General features: G+C 32.0%; 1 protein-coding gene across 1 annotated transcript; it reads right to left on the bottom strand.

Moving 5' to 3' along the window:
• Positions 1–4,563: 4,563 nt before the first annotated feature.
• Positions 4,564–8,742, bottom strand: LOC139858290 (uncharacterized). Its single transcript, XM_071847148.1, has 5 exons — positions 8,250–8,742; positions 7,363–7,464; positions 6,713–6,757; positions 6,095–6,232; positions 4,564–5,041 (listed from the first exon to the last, which is right to left on the bottom strand). The coding sequence occupies exons 1-5, from the start codon at positions 8,625–8,627 to the stop codon at positions 4,700–4,702; spliced, it is 1,005 nt and encodes a 334-aa protein (XP_071703249.1). The 5' UTR covers positions 8,628–8,742; the 3' UTR covers positions 4,564–4,699.
• Between the last annotated feature and the right edge of the window lie 10,473 nt (positions 8,743–19,215).

The raw sequence follows: 19,215 nt of genomic DNA, 5'->3' as shown, positions 1-19,215 counted from the left end.
TGAGCATCGATCCTTGCAATATGGCGAATTAGGCCTTCGGTAGTTCTTCGCAGATTCATGATCTCATACTTGACATCAACTTCATAGTAGGAAGGAGATCGGGATCTTTTCTTTGGCGGGCGAGTTTCTTCAAGACGTTTCCTCTTGTCTTTATTTCTTGGGTTGGATAGTATTGAGGAGACCCATGTGAATCAAGATTAGTATTTGGGCTATAATTTGGTGATGGAGGACCACCAAAGCCATAAGGTGGGCTTTGAACTGGTCTTTCAGTGGAAGATCTTTCAGTATCTTTTTCGGTTGGCTCGAAAAGATTCATTTTGTTCGCTTGATGAGAATTAGACATCCTAATATTAGGAAAGAGATTTTGATTAGAATCTTTAAGTCAAGTATATTAAAGCATAATCGTTAAGATTATGGAGCAATCCTAAGTGCTTTAATTCTAAGGTAGGAAAGGTTATAGTTTCCTAGATTGCTAAGGCACCCTAGCTAACAAGTAAGGCACACATAAAAATGCAATTCTGGTTCTCTATAACAGCCTGGTTATGCTCTGATACCAATCTGTAACGTCCTCCCAATAGGGTCTGGAAGGAACGTCACTAATATCAAAACATACCAACATATTATAATAAACGAGAACAATACTAAATGATGAATTTAACTTTAATGAGTACGCAGCGGAAAATGAAATATCGTTACAATGACAGGAATAATAATATCGTAAATGTTCACATGCAGAAGTAATAAATGCGATATCTCTTGATCCTATGTCCAAGTAGCATCACATAATCAGTAAGTATAAGAGCTTGAATCAAACAGTACCTGAGACAAAACATGCTAAAGTGTCAACCAAAAAGGTTGAGTGAAGTTCATAGGTTTAACAAAAAGTTTGTCGTTGTTTTAGACCACAAGATTTAGTTTGTAAAGTTGATCTCCCGCATGATCAAAAAGTTATGCCAATGCGTGATATTTAGACTAAACGTTCAAGTTTGCCCCATTACAAGTTGTGTCTGTCCTTGTCGGTTTAATTTCATTATTAAGTAATACAAAGACTTAGTCAAATGTATCGGGGACGTTACTCCCGATAGGCCTATCCCCAATAATTAAGAATGCCGCAGCAATTAAAAATATCACTGTAGGGACTTAGTCGGACATAGCCGGGTATAGCATAGTTTAATAGTTGGTACTGATATTTAGACTAGACTTTCAAGTTTGCCCCGTAACAAGTTATCGTTCATACTTGTCGGTTGGGGACTTGCTGGTCATAGCCCAACATATCACAGTTTAGTAGTTTGGTACTTGTGTCTAAGTTGTAAAAAGTAAAAACAGCATGTGTCTCACCCCAAAAGTAAGTAAGTTTGCTAGCAATAAAGAGGGGCTATGAATTCACCTTAGTAAGTAGAGAGAGTGTTATTCCTCAGAATAAAGAGTTGAACGAGTGAGCAGGAAAGTCAACCTATTTACATTTAAGAGTAGTTAAGTGTTTTGCCCATGTTTAAGTTTAAGTATGTGTTTAAGCATAGTTTGTTTTACTAAGTTTCTATTCCTAGTAAGTTACTATTTTTATAAAGTTTCCATTTTTAGAAAGTTTCTTATTTTACTAAGTTTCTATGACTAGAGAGTTTCTACTTTTATCAGTGTTTTCCATTTTAGGATACTTGTCGTATTAGATAAGCTTCCAATCACCCCTTTCCCTTCGAATGGCTAATTTAGATCTAGGGGCTTGAGCCATAGGACCCTTTAAATCGGAAATCCAAACCCTCTGCCTAGAATCTCATAGAAACCATTCGTCAAGAAAGTTCGAAGATCTATACATCTCTAATACATATCCCAAAATGTTTTTATGTTACAATATAAGTAGTAGGTTATAGGTGCTAGTAATAGTAATAGTGTATACATGTTATTTATTTTATTTTTAATTGCATATAATTTATAACATTATTTACATATTTCGGTAAAAATAATAACCGAAGTAAAAAGTAAAAAGTAAAAAGTAAAAAGTAAAAAAATAAAAAGTAAGAAAAGAATACTTACTAGTAGTAATTCTTCAAAGAGAGAATGAGATAAATTTTGGTGTGAGTTTGAATGAGAAATGAGGGGTATTTATACTTGAAAAAATTAGGTAAAAATAATAAAATAATTAAAAGAAAAAGAAATATTTAATTCTTAATGGGATTTTAAAATTAAAAAGTATTAAATGTTAGGTCATGGGATAATGCACAAAATAAAATAATAAAAGTAGTTTTTCCATTAAAATTTTTAATTAAAAAGTAATTTATTTATTTATTTATTTATTTTTTATTTTAAGGATTTTTTATGTAAATAAACAAATTTATTTAATGTTTTTCCAAGAATATTTGTCAATAATATTTTATTTTTATTTTATTTTTTTTATTTTTTTTATTTAATTAATAAATACAAATTTTGCATAAAAATAATAAATAATTCGGTATTTTGTATTTTTAATAATAATTATGATTTTAATTATTAAACTATAGTTTTAGTAAGTTTGTAAATATTATTACATTTATATATAATTGGATTTATTATATAGTTAAATATATAATACATTAACTAAATAATAAAAGTGATACAAAGTTTATATACTTAGTTAAATTATGTCAAATTATATAAATTAATAATATATTATTTATTTAAGCGTACATTGTTGACTAAAAATTACTATTCGGTCAATATTTAATTGTATATAACAACCCTTAATACATATAGTCAGACATATAACCCTAGGGTTAATTCAGTAATTTAGAAGTCGAAAAGTGAGGGTTATTACAGCTGCAGTCGACAAGCAAGGAGGGGGGGAGAAGCAATCTGCCAAAAAAACAAGGAATGAGGGTTTCTCACTTAAGCTAGCCTTTTATACTTTAGGTTTAGGGCCTAACTCAATTAATCTAATGACCCACTTAATCAAACTAGTCCACTAAGGGGACCCATGGGGTGTTCGGACGAATGGGGCCCTATAGGGGTGTCCTGGGCTCGTTTTGCTAATTTACTTAAATGCGCGTGGTCCGTTTCGTTGTCGTTAATCGTACCGGGTCTCCGGAACATTAACTAGTCGTTGAAACGCAATCACCGAGTTTAATTCATTAAATAAATAATAAATTAAAAATAATCTTCTTAAAGTCAATAATTATCGTAAATAATTATTGTGTCGTTTTTCTGAGTTCCGTAAACTGAAAAGCTTTCTAGACGATAAACTTAATCGTAACGTTTCTAGTTATTTCGTTAACCGAAATAAGTTCGTAAATTAATATAACATATTAATTCAAACATTCCTCTAATAAGTTATGTATTTAATTCTATTAAACACACAAATCTAAGTAATCACCGTTAAATACTTAACGGACAATTAACGATAGTAAACGGAAAAAGTCGGGTTGTTACAATAACTGTTTTAAAATAAAGACAAATCTACAAGCTAATACACATACTATATAAATCACCACGAATATTAACATTTTACTACCTCAAGTGGGGCTTAAACCCCCAATAAATCATACTGCTAGGCCAAAGGCCCCTTGGTTATTATAAAAGGAAGGTACATTAGTACACGAGACCAAACATCGAAAATAGATCCCAGTCTTAAATGGTAAACCTGATATGATCCTAGAAACTATTTGAAAATTGACATTCACAACTTGCGATATCGTCAAGAGCATAGAAAATCGTCATTTTAAAACAGGAGAAGTCGAGCATTATCGCCGCTACAAACGCTAACAAAGCAAGATATCTTGACATTAAAAGGATGAAACATGAGATTATGGCGATAAGTGATACAAACAACAACTTGACTTCATCCTCGTTGAATCTAAATGGCAAGGAATATGAAAGAAAAAGGCTTATAAGAGGTGCAAATATGTAACTTGACACAATGCAACACATCATTATATGTGTATACTTTTGGATGATGAACAAATGGATACAGAAGAAACACATACAAGTTAAACTTAGGATGGATGAAATTCTTAAATGTATATGCAGAGGGTGTTACATGTATATATATTAGTGGGTAATGAAAAGTACCATTTTTGTCATTATTGAATTTTTTTAATCATTTAGTCTTATTTTTTCTGAATTAATTTATTTAATATAAAGCCTACACAAGTCACTCGGAGTATGACACTTTGCAGACCCCTTTCTTTCATTGGATGTTATTTGTAGGGGGTCAAATAAGCTTTTATACTGTATTTTATTTTTTAATGAGCCTTTCAAATATCTTATCGGACCACTCTCCTAGGATGCTATTATTATAAGGGTTCAAATAAGCCTATTTCTAATATGAGCCCTTAAGGTATCTTTAAAATAATAAATACAACCCATTAAGTATCTTGAACATACAAAATACTCCTTAGGCATCATGTGCTAACTAATTTACCTCTTACATTATGATGTTCTTCTCTTTTAGTTCAAACCCAAAGCAAAACTTTAGTAATATTAGATAACCCAGTTAATCTGCGTAAAAATACTTCTTTTTTCTGGATAATTTAACATGAAAAAGCTTATCCGTTTACCGTTTAATAAATTCTAGATATTTTCAAAGACACTGCACAATTATACTTTAAATGATGATATTTAAACATTCAAACTCATGAATGTTGGCCAAAAAGGAAAAACACACTTCTTCTAATTGATATGAAACCACAAAATCATCGTCAACGTAATAAAAACTTGCCACATAAAGAACCTATGTTTGCCTCGAAACCTTGTTGATTCTTCGAAAAGAGAAAGAAACTGGTTTTTCCAAAACGGATACATTAACGTTGTTCCAAACATCTGGAACCGTTGGAAGCGTAGCTATTTTCTCTGCAATTTCCATGTCTTCGGGAAGAACGTATCCAAAAACCGTGTATGTCTTTTTCCACTCTTCGTGATTTGCTAAACTGATAAAGAACTCGGGGCCCGACCCAATCCACGCAACCGAACCCCTTTGGATTATTGGACATTCTTCTGTTGGTAATTTTTTAAATGTAATCCCTTCAGCTTCAAGTGTTCCTTGAATCAACGCAAATGGCGGTCCATGAGAAGCCTGGTAAGACGTTAAAGATTAAGCTAATGTTCGTTCCCCTTTGTTATTAAGACGTTGAAATGACAATATCTGTTTTGACTTTTAAGGTTAATGTCAAAGTTACTCAAGGTTGAAAAAGGTGCGAAACGGAGACGAGTCGGTCAGAACCTTGAAAAGTCGAGACGGACGTTGACAACGTTGACTTTTAAATATAAATATTTCAAACATAATTATTTAAAAAATAAATGATATACAAGTAATGTTGGTTTAAATAATATATAGGTTTTTTATAAAAGAAATTTTATAACTTTTTTATTATAATTTTTTAAAATTATAGTGTATTTATTACTTTATCTTTAATGGATACTAGGTAAGTCGGTGTTTTTCCCAACTAATTTTTAAATGAATTTGGGAATTTCGTTTACACTAGAACAAGGCCAGACAAAAAGTCAAATTTTGACCGACGTTGACCAAAGTTGGCCTGACTTTTCCCGACTTTTTAGTGTTGACCGACTAATTAGACGTTTTGAGTGATACAGGACGAGCTAGTCACCAAACTACCACAACCGCCGTTTACAACTATGAACTTACTCTAAAGATAACATGTCTTGTAATTACTTCTTTTGTTACAAAAACATGTGTATCGGCAGGGACATGTTAGCCCTGTATTGACTATGTCAACCCATCCAGCGGTCCCCCGTAGCCCACTGGAACCTGGCGAAACACCATCACCAAATGCCCGAACAGCATGTCAGGAACGAGATTCGAACCTGCATCGTTATTGTTACAATCTTTACATGCGTGGGGCCTAGGGATCATTTGGGCCGGGTACCACTGAAGCACTGCTTCGTTGGTTGATATCTAGAGATTTCATTTTGACTTTATAGCTGAATCGAGTCCATTTGTATCATTTGTTTGATAAATGAATATTATTTTGTCCTAAAATGCTTTTGCATTAAGACCCGTTGAATATATATATTTATTTGATAAATGAATATTATTTTGTCCTAAAATGCTTTTGCATTAAGACCCGTTGAATAACGATGAAACAATGAATATGAAAGTTTTACTTACAGATTTCAAGTGATTTCCTTCTGAATCCCAAGACAGACCACGGCCTTCAGCTCGATAAAACTGGCAACCCGCACAATGACGCATCGTCAACAATTCAAGAATGTACATAACCGAACGTGGGGCACATTCGGGAAGCAGCTGCATCAGACCATAATGTTTAGAATGGCACACTTACGCACACACAAAATACACTTCACAAATTTCGTTTCTCATTCTTGTTTTAGGGGATCACACCAACATCAATCAAATTTAGTATTATCACTTATCAGCGCCCTAAAGGGTATATTTTGACTTTTTTATATCAAAAAAAAATATTTGAACTTATAAATTTGATTTAATTTCTCATAGTTTATGAAGAAACTCTAAGATACAATTACCTACATTATAGTTTATGAGTTATAAAAAGCCACACTGTAATCCGGTTGGGCTGCATACATGTGAGTACGGGGTCAGAATACTCACCCTCCCGAATAACCAATACAAAGAAAAACCTTATAACTTTAATTTATGAGCACTATTGGGGTTAACAAACCCATATAAATTTGAAAAGTACCAAGTTTGGCCTTATCAGTTCAAGTTATCAATAAGTAGTTTTACAGTTTCCAACTTTCCACTTACTTTTATGTGAAGAGTGCCGTATTTCGTTTCCATTTTCACAATTCCCTGGAAATAGAAAAATGAACAAGAATAAAGTCAGCATGTTCTGTTTGTTACCTATACAACTCAGACGTTTAAAATTTGTAAGACATAGGTAAATTCATTAAACTTAGTTCACCTTGACTTAAAAGTCAACCATGTTGTTTTTCAACACACATCATGATTTATTTTCAGTTACTTTTTTGTATGAATGGATAGGCGCATTAAACTTGGCTTTAAATATTTACTTATATAGAAAGTTCGTGTTAACAAATTCTCAAACACAAGCAGTGGCGAAACTACCAAGGGCCACGGGAAGGCACCTGCCCCGATTCGTAATTTTTAATGCAAAAATTTTAGATTTTTCATTTTGCCTCTGAGGGATTTTTATTTGCCGCAAAGTCTCCATATTTTGCCCAAAAAAAGTTGTCACGTTTTAAAAAAAAAATTCGCCCCCTGTGAAAGGAATTCCTGGTTCCGCACCGAACACAAGCACTAAGTATACGAATGACGTAGTTTTGAGTTGCTGACAATTGACACATTAACCCTATTGGAGATTTATAATGCATAATGCACTATACAATTCAGTAAGTTTTATCCAAATAAAGAGATTATAAAAACGTTAACTTTACCTCGCCTTTCCCAAAGATTAGGCCAGATGTCCAAATGGGTTTGTCTCCTCCTGCTAGTTGCTTATCGGGAGCCAAAGGGTCCTTTTGTTTCTTTAACCAGCACTGTGCCAACAATACAAATATGTCAATAGAATAACCAACCGCTATTTAAATGGAATAAATGAAGACAAATGGGGTAAAGTAGTTAATGAGCACATCTATTTAAACAGATTACTTTGTTAAAAATTTTTATGATCAAACAAACACTAAATCACAATACACCAAAGTTCATATTTTGGATCAAATTTTCACTGCAAAAGGTGAATCTAATTGATTTAGTAGACGTATCACAATACACCAAAGTTCATATTTTGGATCAAATTTTCACTGCAAAAGGTGAATCTAATTGATTTAGTAGACGTATCTTTACCTACGTGTGTTCAAGGGCGGACCCAATGTAGGGCAACTGGGTCAGCCGCCCCCAAATTTTTTTCGTCTATTCATAAAATAATTCAAGACGTTGAACTTTAGCATATAAAGTTCTAGACTTTATATGCTTAAGTTAAACGTCTTAAGCTATTATATTGTTTTCTTGAATTTTTTAAGCAGTTTGCCCCTTTCGAAAACATTCATGTATTCGCCACTGCGTGTGTTATGATCAGAAACCGATCGCAATCTCAATTACACGAAACATGACAGAAGGCTGAAAACTCAAAATTCATGGTAGTTGCTAAGCTATTCATTGCTAAAATTAACCTTAAGTATCTTAAACTTTACACAAAATCAAATAAGCAAATGCAACTATTCTCAATTAAGCAATATAAGACACTAATGCTAGAATCAAACATTAGTACAAAAATATCTCAATTATAGAAAATTCAACTATCAAAGGTCAAATTACAACTAACCTCACCAAATTTTGATCCACAAACATCAGGATTACCACAATATACCCAAGAATCACATAAACAAGGTCCATCTTTACCATTACACATAGCCTTACAAGCATCACAACACTCAATTGAAGAATTAAACTTGAAATCTGAACCCCACTTCACAGCAGCACCCCACAATTCAAAATTATCAATCCCTCTACAACACCCACCATCAATTTCCCCCATTTCAATAGATTCAGCTTCTGAAATTGATGAAAAATTGCTTTCTTCATTGGGTCTTAACATCATAGTCATGAACATATACACAAGAGAACATGAAAAAAGACCCGCTAATAATAGGATCAGTGAGACCCAACGAGTGGGTTCTGAGTCAATCTGCCTTCGACCCATTAGGGTTTGATCAGTAAGGAACAAAACCCAGAAAGGATTTTAATTGATTTTGGGTTTGGGTCAAATTGGAGAAGGATGATAACAGTTGACCAAAACTGTTTCTTTTTTCTTCATTATTCTGAATTTCTGATACAATATTAAATATAGTTAATTAATTAATTAATTAATATAATCAGAGAAAATAAATTAATGCATTTCATGGCCGTTTGTGGTAAAATTTGGTGCGGGGTACATAGGAAAGGAAAGGTGAATGAACACGTTTTTGCATTATTTGGTCAATAAGGCGTTAATCGAATTATAGATAGTTTGTGACATGTTTGTGCTTGAAAAAACAACCCGATTCTTTAAATGGAGAATCTACCAACATGTCTTCCAATTTGTATTACTTAATTAGGTGTCATGTTTTTTTCTAGTTTTTTAAGATTTTTTACATTTTTTTAAATTAGGTTTGAAAATTAATATGAAACTAAATGACTCATAATAAAAGAATAATGTAAAAAAGGGAGTTGGCCTTGTGATAGTGACTTGTCTTTTTTAAATGAAAGGTCAAGTGATCGACTCCCTCTTGCTGCAAAATTTCTCTTATTGTTACCTGCATATTTCATGGGTTTCGGAGGTTGCGCATGTCCTGTGTTCGGGCTTTAACCAAGAAGTTTTTACCACACGCGATGCTGGTATGGATTCGTCGTGGTGGGTTTCGTCGTGTAGGTTTTCTTCCGAGGAGCAGTAGGGTTGTAATGATTCGTACCAAAGAAATAATCGGGTGGGTGGATGTCGACTTTCCATCAGTGACTTTTAACCGTCGTTAAAAGAAAATAACAAATCATGTTAAGCTTTGAATTTTATTAAATTTGTATGATAAAATTAAGCAATTAAGTATATATATATATATATACATATATATATATATATATATTTTATTTTTGACAAACATCAGTATCAGGTGAATAATAAGACCATCTTTAACCATAGCGGGTAAAATGAGCGTGTTGATGAGTGGGGTGGGATGTTTGATGGGCGTGCTGGAAAACTGAGAAATAGGGGAGTGGAGTGTTGAGTAGCATGTTTGAGATGAGTTAAAATATGATTGAAAGTTGAGTAAAAAGAATATATAAAAACGAAATAAAACAACCAAAAAATTACATGTGGCAACATGCCACTTTTTTCCGTGCTAGTAGCACGCACACATGGTGAGCACGCCATCAACACACCTCATTAAAGGCGTGCTAGGCTTCAAAAGGTGTGTTGGTCCCTTAGATAACAACAGAATTATTGTATAGGGGGGTGAATACGATTCTTATTGTTTAAACAATTTATAAAACAGTTAAGTGTATTTAAACAAATAATTAAATAAGAGTCTTGGGTAATTTTTAACGTTATTCTTTTATTGATATGAATCTCAAAGAATCGCAATTGTTCAATGGCATAACAAACAGTTGGTTGATATAGATTACACCTAAGTTTAGCTAAAGAGAATATCTTAAAGCTTTTACAAGTTTGGAATTTATTTAATAAATCTACACAACTAAATATTAAATATTACAATAGTGGAAATATCTATTTATAGTAGTCATCTTATCTATGTAATAGATCTATTGTCCACTGATACATAGGATGTCTGTATTTGTGTAGACAACATCATCAGAGAGCATGCTCTCTTTCTTTCCTCTTTGGTAGCTATTTGCAGGAATACCCAAATTCGATTTAACACCACTATTTGAATAAACAAATAGAATGTTGGGTTCCCTAGGCGTTAACAAAGTATTAACACATGTCCGCACATGCATTAAAATTCTGCATTCTCACATGGTCTTGTAAGGTCACTTGTCAGCCGCCGACGCGTGTCCTTTTCTGTTCAACTTTGTCTTCGACTTCTGTTGAATAGTACAATTGATGTGGACCACACATAAAACTATTTATGCTTGTAATGGAGCATAATTGTCTAAATGTTGTATGCTGCTACCAGCCATGCTGGTTCTTCTACTGGTTCACTTGATCTTCATAATTTGTTGGTCACTCATCTTATGCTTTGAAGAATACTGTCTACTTTGTGCTAGTAGACCAGGCAGCATACTGAGAAACTTGACACAACAACAAATGCTGTCTATACATAAATAAACCTATGCTGACTGCACATAACATTTTAGTGTATATAATGATGTTTTTACATAATTAAATCCTTAATCATTTTGGGGACTCAACAAGGTGGCAACACGCCACCGTTAATGATGGCCTAAAAGTAGGAGGGGGTTAATTTTGATATAGTTGGAAGAGGTATATGCTACTCGGTATTTGATTTTAGGAGTTTTTCAACTTTAATGTTTAGGGATGGTGTGACAACCCGGAAATTTCCGACCAAATTTAAACTTTAATCTCTATATGTTTTCGACACGATAAGCAAAGTCGGTAATGTTGAATCTCAAAATTTTAAACTATGTTCATACATTCATTTAACCTTGACCAAATTTCGACGATTCACGAACCATTATATAAATGAATATGATTATATATATGTATATATATTATAACTTAAGAATATTAACAAAGTATTAAACGTATAATACTTTACATGAACGTACTTGTTTCAATATGTTTATCGGTGAAATTAGAAGATAATATCAAATGATTGATTTATCAGATACAATGTATGATTACGAGTCTCTGTTGAGAGGTCCACTTTGATTAAGAAATTTTTTCTTTTTAACGGTATTCAGAAAATAGTAAAGTGATTTACATGAAAGAACAAATGTGTCAATTAACGAGATCTAGACAAAAGTTAGTGGAGATTCCTGCTTAACTTTCAATGCATGCTTTACAATGATTGTCTCGTGTCTTTGATAAGATAATTATTTAGTTTTCATATTATTGAAAATGTTTATGATATAGGTGGAACCTTTTAAAGAATGAATTTGAATATATATAATAAGTCAGAATGTTACTTGTTAGAACTATATATATACATAACTTGCATCGTGTATTTAAAACGTGTTTATGTATATTAAATTAGTTAAGTAAACTATAGTAACACTTGCTTAAGTGATTCGATTAATATGTAGATAGGATAACTAGTACGTTTAAGAAAAATGCTAGTACATAAATGAACTATACTTAGTTAAGTTATAAAATGAAAATGTTATATGATATAATAATTTCTATTTTGTAAACGTTATGTGACATAACCATTGTTAAATATTTAAATGGTTTTAAATTAGATAATGGTCTTTGAAATACATTTAGTTTTGAAAAATTATATATTATATTATTAAATAAATATTTCAAATTTATATTTCGAAATGAAAGTATATATATATATATATATATATATATATATATATATATATATATATATATATATATTACAACGTAATAAGATTTAATATTAATTTTATTTATAAAATGTTTTATTTAAAATAGTACTATTATATATATATATATATATATATATATATATATATATATATATATATATTCATATGTATATATAATGAGATGTCGATTTATGGAAGCAAATGACCAAAAGACTCAAATGAATAAGTTACACTTTGAGTAAGATAGTTTTTCATCGATTTGAGTCTTGTTATGTATAAAGGTACATTACACGAAACATAAAATACCAGTTTTCTAAGCGTACGAAAATGCGTTCGAGAAACCGGAACCGGAACATAAGTCGAGTGACAACGTACGAGTCATCGGAACGAAATTACAAATCAACTATGCACGAGAATATAATATAATATTTAATTAATTCTAAAGATTAAATATATTATATATTAAATAATATATATATGTGTACATGAAATGGTGTCGGTAGCATAAGTTAAAATGAATGTGGCCAGAGAAATGAAACCATGCGATCGCATGGCCATTTCTCTTCAGCCCCATGTGATCGCATGGTGGGGTTAGGTGGGTGAGATGTGCTATAAAATCAAACGAATTCGGGATCAGTTTGTTTATCTATCTCTCGCACACTCTTTCTATATTTATATTATTATTATTATTATTATTATTATTATTATTATTATTATTATTATTATTATTATTATTAAGATTAATAATATTATTATTAATCATATTATTATTATTAGTAGTAGCATTATTATTAGTATACATAAAATACTACGACAAGGTCATGAGCGAGTTATTTCAAAACGGGTTTTATGAGCGGGATAGAGCTAAGGAAATTATGGGTTATAGCTTTGGAGGTTATGGGTATGGTTTGGAGGTTATGCTCGTGAGGTCAATTTAGTGTTTATCATCTCCGTTGCGTCTACGTACTTTCCTGCAACATTGAATCTTAATATTGATACGTGAGCACTCATAACTTAACTTTTATATATTATTAGTGTATCTCTGACTAGTGCTCGAGTATATATGATCATGCATGCTTGTATGTTTAATTTTTGTCGTTAGATAGTTTTGATGAATTATGAATTTGGTACATATGCTACTGAGATAAGGTATATGATATTCATGTCGTTGGAAAGCTGGCGAAAAATTAATAACTTTTCATTTAGAAAGCGTATGGTTTCGATGAACGGATTAAAAGATATAGTCAATTGAATTATCTATAATTTTATGTATTATTGTTAAAATGATTATTATTATTACTATCGTCGTTATCGTTATCGTTATCGTTATCGTTATCATCGTTATTATCGTCATTATTATTATTATCTAATAATCAATATTATTATTATTATGATTATTTTTATTATTATTATTATTATTATTATTATTATTATTATTATTATTATTATTATTAAAATAATTAATATTTTTGCCAAAACTATCATTTTACTATTTTTATCGTTATTATTATTATTATTACAAAATAATACCACTGTTACTTATTATTGTTATTATCGATATTATTTTATCAAATAAACATGTGATACAAAGATATTTTTACCACACGTAATATAATTACATTAATATTACATACCGCTATATTTTTATGTGAACTTTATAAATCTTAATATTTAAGATATATAAAAGTATATTTTTATTATATATAAATTTTAAATATAAATTCTTATTAACAAATGACTTTTATTAATTACTCTAATAAAATCTGACAGATATATTTTAAATATATAAAACGACTATATTTATGTTATATAAATTTAAGAAATCATTTTGAATCAAATTGATTTTTTGTTGACTTAGGCATGATAATCTCGAGCATTAGGATTGTGATACACTACGACTTGACCTAAATTATTAGACAGATATTGACCAACATATAAATATATATACTTAATATAGGTTCGTGAATCCGAGGTCAACCCTGCACTGGTTTAGTGCCGTCATTTGTATTAATGCTACGAAATACAATATTGTGAGTTTCATTACTCCCTTTTTAAATGCTTTTGCAATATATATTTTTGGGACTGAGAATACATGCGCTGCTTTTATAAATGTTTGACGAAATAGACACAAGTACTCAAAAATTACATTCTATGGTTGGATTATCGAATCGAATATCACCCTTTTAGCTTGGTAGCCTAAGAATTAGGGAACAGACACCCTAATTGACGCGAATCCTAAAGGTAGATCTACGGGCACTAACTCCCCCCATACTGGAAAATGGTATGCTTTGGTACTTCGAGTTTATATTATACAGACGAGTTTCTATTTGAGGATATTCTATATGCATTATGCTAATGTCGGTTGCCAGGTGTTCAATCCATATGAATGATTTTTAAACACTTGCGAGTGTATGATTATTGAATAAAGGAAATCTTGTGGTCTATTAAAATTATGGAAATGATTGATTTCGATAAACTAATGAACTCACCAACCTTTTGGTTGATTCTTTAAAGCATGTTTATTCTCAGGTATTAAGGAAATCTTCTGTTGTGCATTTGCTCATTTTAAAGATATTACTTGGAATCATTCATGACATATTTCAAAAGACATTGCATTCAAGTCGTTGAATTCAATAGAGATTATTATTAAGTAAATGACAGATTAGGTCATTTATAGGTTGGATATTATGAAATGGTTTACATGCATGTCAACTTTCGATGTAATGAAAGGTTGTCTTTTAAAAATGAATACAATATTTGTAAAATGTATCATATAGAGGTCAAATACCTCGCGATGTAATCATATGTTATTGTATTTGTCCTTATGGATTAGGACGGGTCGTCTCATGTGGTATCAGAGCGGTGGTCTTAGCGAACCAGGTCTTGCATTAGTGTGTCTAACTAATAGTTGTTAGGATGCATTAGTGAGTCTGTACTTCGACCGTGTCTGCATGTCAAAAAGTTTTGCTTATCATTCTTGTCGGAAATTACCTGCTTATCATTTTTAAGTATAGACATGTTTTAGTGTAATTATTGCATAAATAGTGTATAGACAAAATTCATATCTTAGCATATCTATTACTATAAACTCTGCCTGACAGCTTCTGAAAGTTCCTCCGTAATTTATGAAATTTTTTGGACTACATATAGGTATTCTATGTAATCAGAATATCATCCAAAAACCACTTCATATCGAAAATCATTTAGCTAATCGTGTAAGATGGATCCTGTACCAAATTCAAATTCATATAATTCCGAAGACGATTCTGAAGACTCTGAAGGTAGTGTGACCGAAGTGCCCCAACTGGTTGACTACACTTCTTTCTGGAGAAGATGGAGATGGGTTCGAGACATACTCACTCACTGGAGAAATGAAGAGGGAGAACCCTACCGCGAACCAAATTTACCTCCCGACATCGGAGAACTTGACGCGCTCACCGGTCAACCAATTCGCAATACCGTTTTCACACTCTTTTCCCGAATATTCCGTCTTGAAGAACGCATTCATAGAATTATGTTGGTGATTCAGCCTCTACTCCTGACTACTAATCAAGTAGGATTAGTGGAAGAAGTTAGAGAGCTTCGTGCTAGGTTTGAAGAAAGAGTGGAGTTTCTGGAGAGTACAGTACGCAATTTGGAAGATAGACTTACATCTACAGCAACAACACAAGCACCAGCAACATCACTGGCATCAACATCAATAGTACCATCACCACCATCAACAACATCCACATCCGCACCGCAAGCCTCAACTTCACAATCTGTCCCACAAGCATCAACGTCATACGCCCTGTAGATATCAAGGAATACCAACAACAATAACCGATGAAGTATTGATTCATAACTTTATCGGAGAAACAATCTACGGCGATTATGTAATTTCTAAAGTTTAGAGATTATCTATTCTAGCCTTAACCGTAAATCAGATAGAGTAGAAACCCTGACTGGAATAGTGCGTAAATTGCAAACAACACATGTTACACAAGCATTAACAGCAGTACCGTCAGCATCATCAGCACTAACAATACCATCAGCATCACCAGTACTAGCAGTACCGTCAGCATCACTAAAAGCATCACCGACACCAGCAACGCCTGCAATACCACAAACTCCGTAAACTCTATGACCACCACAGATAATGACACCACTATCATCAACGGATACATTATGAGTTATGAAGTAATAACTCATTTTCACTGAAGGATTTATATGTATATCTTATATATATATATATAAATTTTGAAACTATAATAAATCTTTCCGTACTAAGCTATTACGTGTGAATCTTAACTACTCGGTTAATTCATATTACTAATATGATATGATGTAAATCCTTCGTCAGCGACTTAACCATCGTTAACTACAATCTCTATTTCAACTCAATGAACTCTATTTCATAATAAACCAAGTGTATTATTCAAATACATGTTTGATTGTACACTTTCATTTTTGATATATTCAAAATATTCTGGAAAACATCATTCGTATCTTGCGAAGTTCACAAGAATCCCACGAACACCAATATTATTCATCGACAAATAATGAAGTATTGATTCCTAATTTCATTTACGTTGAAGAAATAATCCACAAAGATTACGTAATTTCTAAAGTTTTAGGGATTATTCAATTCTAGTTTCAACCGTAAATCAAATGAGTTTAATAATAACTCATTAAAACTATGTTACATCTGAAGAAAATATACACATATATATTTTCATAAAGACTGTAATAAAAATTCTCTCGTACAAAAGATTATTTGTGAAACTTTTAACGGGTAGGTAATACCCGAGAGACATATAAATTCACAATTAATATGTTACATTCTTAGATTTTGATTCAGCAAATCATCCATTATACTCCTTACCTTCACAACAATATACATTCTTTTATAGAAATCAAAACAACCATACTCATTCAAATTCAATTACATATTCTGATTTTGAAATCTCAGAATTCAATTCGAGATATAACCAGTATCATCACTCTTAGATTCCTACATCTTTCAAAATTATACTTTGACTTTAAAATTGTGCTAGAACATCACTTCTACCCAGAATAATATTCATATCATCCAAAATCCCAGAACATCATATGTATATTAACGATTACAATCTGTGTTCAAACCCTTCGAAATTCCTGAAGACACTCGAGATGATGATCCAACCACATGTTACCCACAGTCATGCACCTGAAAAAACTCTCGAAACCAAAGTCATAGTTTAACACGTATCCGTGTCAGACCCTTTGGCATTTATTACCAAAAATAACTTTTCAATCTCTTTCCAAAGTAGCCCGTTTTGTCACAGCTCCAGCAAGTCAACTTCGACTGTGCAGTCAAAACAGTCTTATTATAACCTCGATATATACGTTGCCCTTTTACCAACGTTACCGGGGAACCGTTTATATTCCACCACATTAGCAGTAAACTTACCAGCAACCGTAATGATCTAGGACTTTCTGAAAAAACATTATATTTATCGAAACCCCATCATTTACTCATCTATAATTGCCATACCAACTACCAAGTATTAGCAAATCAGTCTTTCGAATCTCGCAACGATTCTACACCAATAGTTATATATACATATAATGTCTATCTCCAAGACTTACATACTTCGAATGTGAAGTTTCTGAAAAACACCTCAATCTACAAATTAGATCTTCGAATTTTTGGAAAAGCTGAATGAAGCAGCAGAAACTGTAGACAACCGTAACAGTCAAAAGTTTGATGATAAAGAATAGTGTGTTGGTAAAGCTCAGAAAAAGAGAAGGTTTGAAACTGGAAAATGGATTGAGCAAACTATGAAGGAGACTGTGGACAAATCACAAAGACTAAATCTACCTTTAAAGAATCCAAATGATTCAGTGTCTGCTGAAGTCATTAACAAATACATTGCTCCTGACTCTAAACCCTTGTGGACAATATTCTTCATCATCCTCTGATATTAGAAATTCTAAGATATCATCATATCTTTCATTATAAATATCTTCGATGTTCCTGAAGATATCTTCATAACTATTGTCATCAGAAATCATATACCTCTTCGCGCAATTTGTGTTACATCATAAAAGAAACTATTTTAGTTTCTAAATTCTGAAACCTTCGAGTTTAAAATATGAATGTTTTTGAAGTAGTGTTGGGAACTGAAGCATAATTTAGTATAATATAATGACACTTGATCAACGTGATTATATTACAGTAAGTCATGCTGAGTTTCTAATGGAACATGACTATTCACAGACCATACCGTCATCATGTGCCATGTTACATGACTCTTGTATTCTATTTAACCTCTAAAAATATCAGGAAAATATTTTCTTGATGATTCGGTCTTTTCCGGATATTTTGGTAATTTGACAAATCAAATCGCGCTACTACTTTTCCTTTCTACTTTGTATATTATGATAATTCGAAACTCCATACCTACGAATTCTGGACCATTACTTGCGAAAAGAAAACAAAAGCATGAAGCTCCAAAAATAGAAAGGGAGTATAAATCGCAGCAAACGGAAAAGATCATTAACTGTAGATGTCAATAATTATGGAAAGACAAATACAAGGAAGGATTATGAAAATCACCACCCCAAGAGCAAAATAGAAGTAAACAGATTCCTCCAGAGGAAGTTGAAAAAGAAGGATAATTGTTGCAACAGTTAGGAATATATCAAGGATCAACTGGATCAAGCATATTGACAAATGTTTTAGAAGTATGAATCGGGGGAAGAAAGTATGGAAGATGGAAGATGTGGAAGTAAGGAAATAAAGGGGGTGGATTTATAGTGAAACATCTGACAGAGCAATCAAAATAGATCATTGCATTTAACCAAAGAAGATCCTAATTTCCTTAATTATCGAAGAACCAAATCTTATTATGAAGATTTTTTCAAAATCCCTTGAACTCCGGAAATCAATTCTATCTACATCAAAAGATATGACGAAATTACATTCATTTCACTCTTCTGTGATAACTTCACTCGTACTCTTCACAAAAATCGAATTGTTTTATCTATATTACTCAATGATGGTAAAACTTTAATTTTCAGCCCATATGTGTCACAAAGACATACTTATTGTCTGCCATGACCATCCTAATCAAATTTCGGGACAAAATTTCTTTAACGGGTAGGTACTGTGACAACCCGAAAATTTCCGCCCAAATTTAAACTTTAATCTCTATATGTTTCCGACACGATAAGCAAAGTCTGTAATGTTGAATCTCAAAAATTTAAACTATGTTTATACATTCATTTAACCTTGACCAAATTTCGACGATTCACGA

The sequence above is a fragment of the Rutidosis leptorrhynchoides genome, chromosome 7, assembly GCF_046630445.1.
Source record: "Rutidosis leptorrhynchoides isolate AG116_Rl617_1_P2 chromosome 7, CSIRO_AGI_Rlap_v1, whole genome shotgun sequence".
NCBI lineage: Eukaryota > Viridiplantae > Streptophyta > Magnoliopsida > Asterales > Asteraceae > Rutidosis > Rutidosis leptorrhynchoides.
Note: the sequence above shows the minus strand (reverse complement) of the source record. Positions and strands in the feature narration are given on the sequence as shown.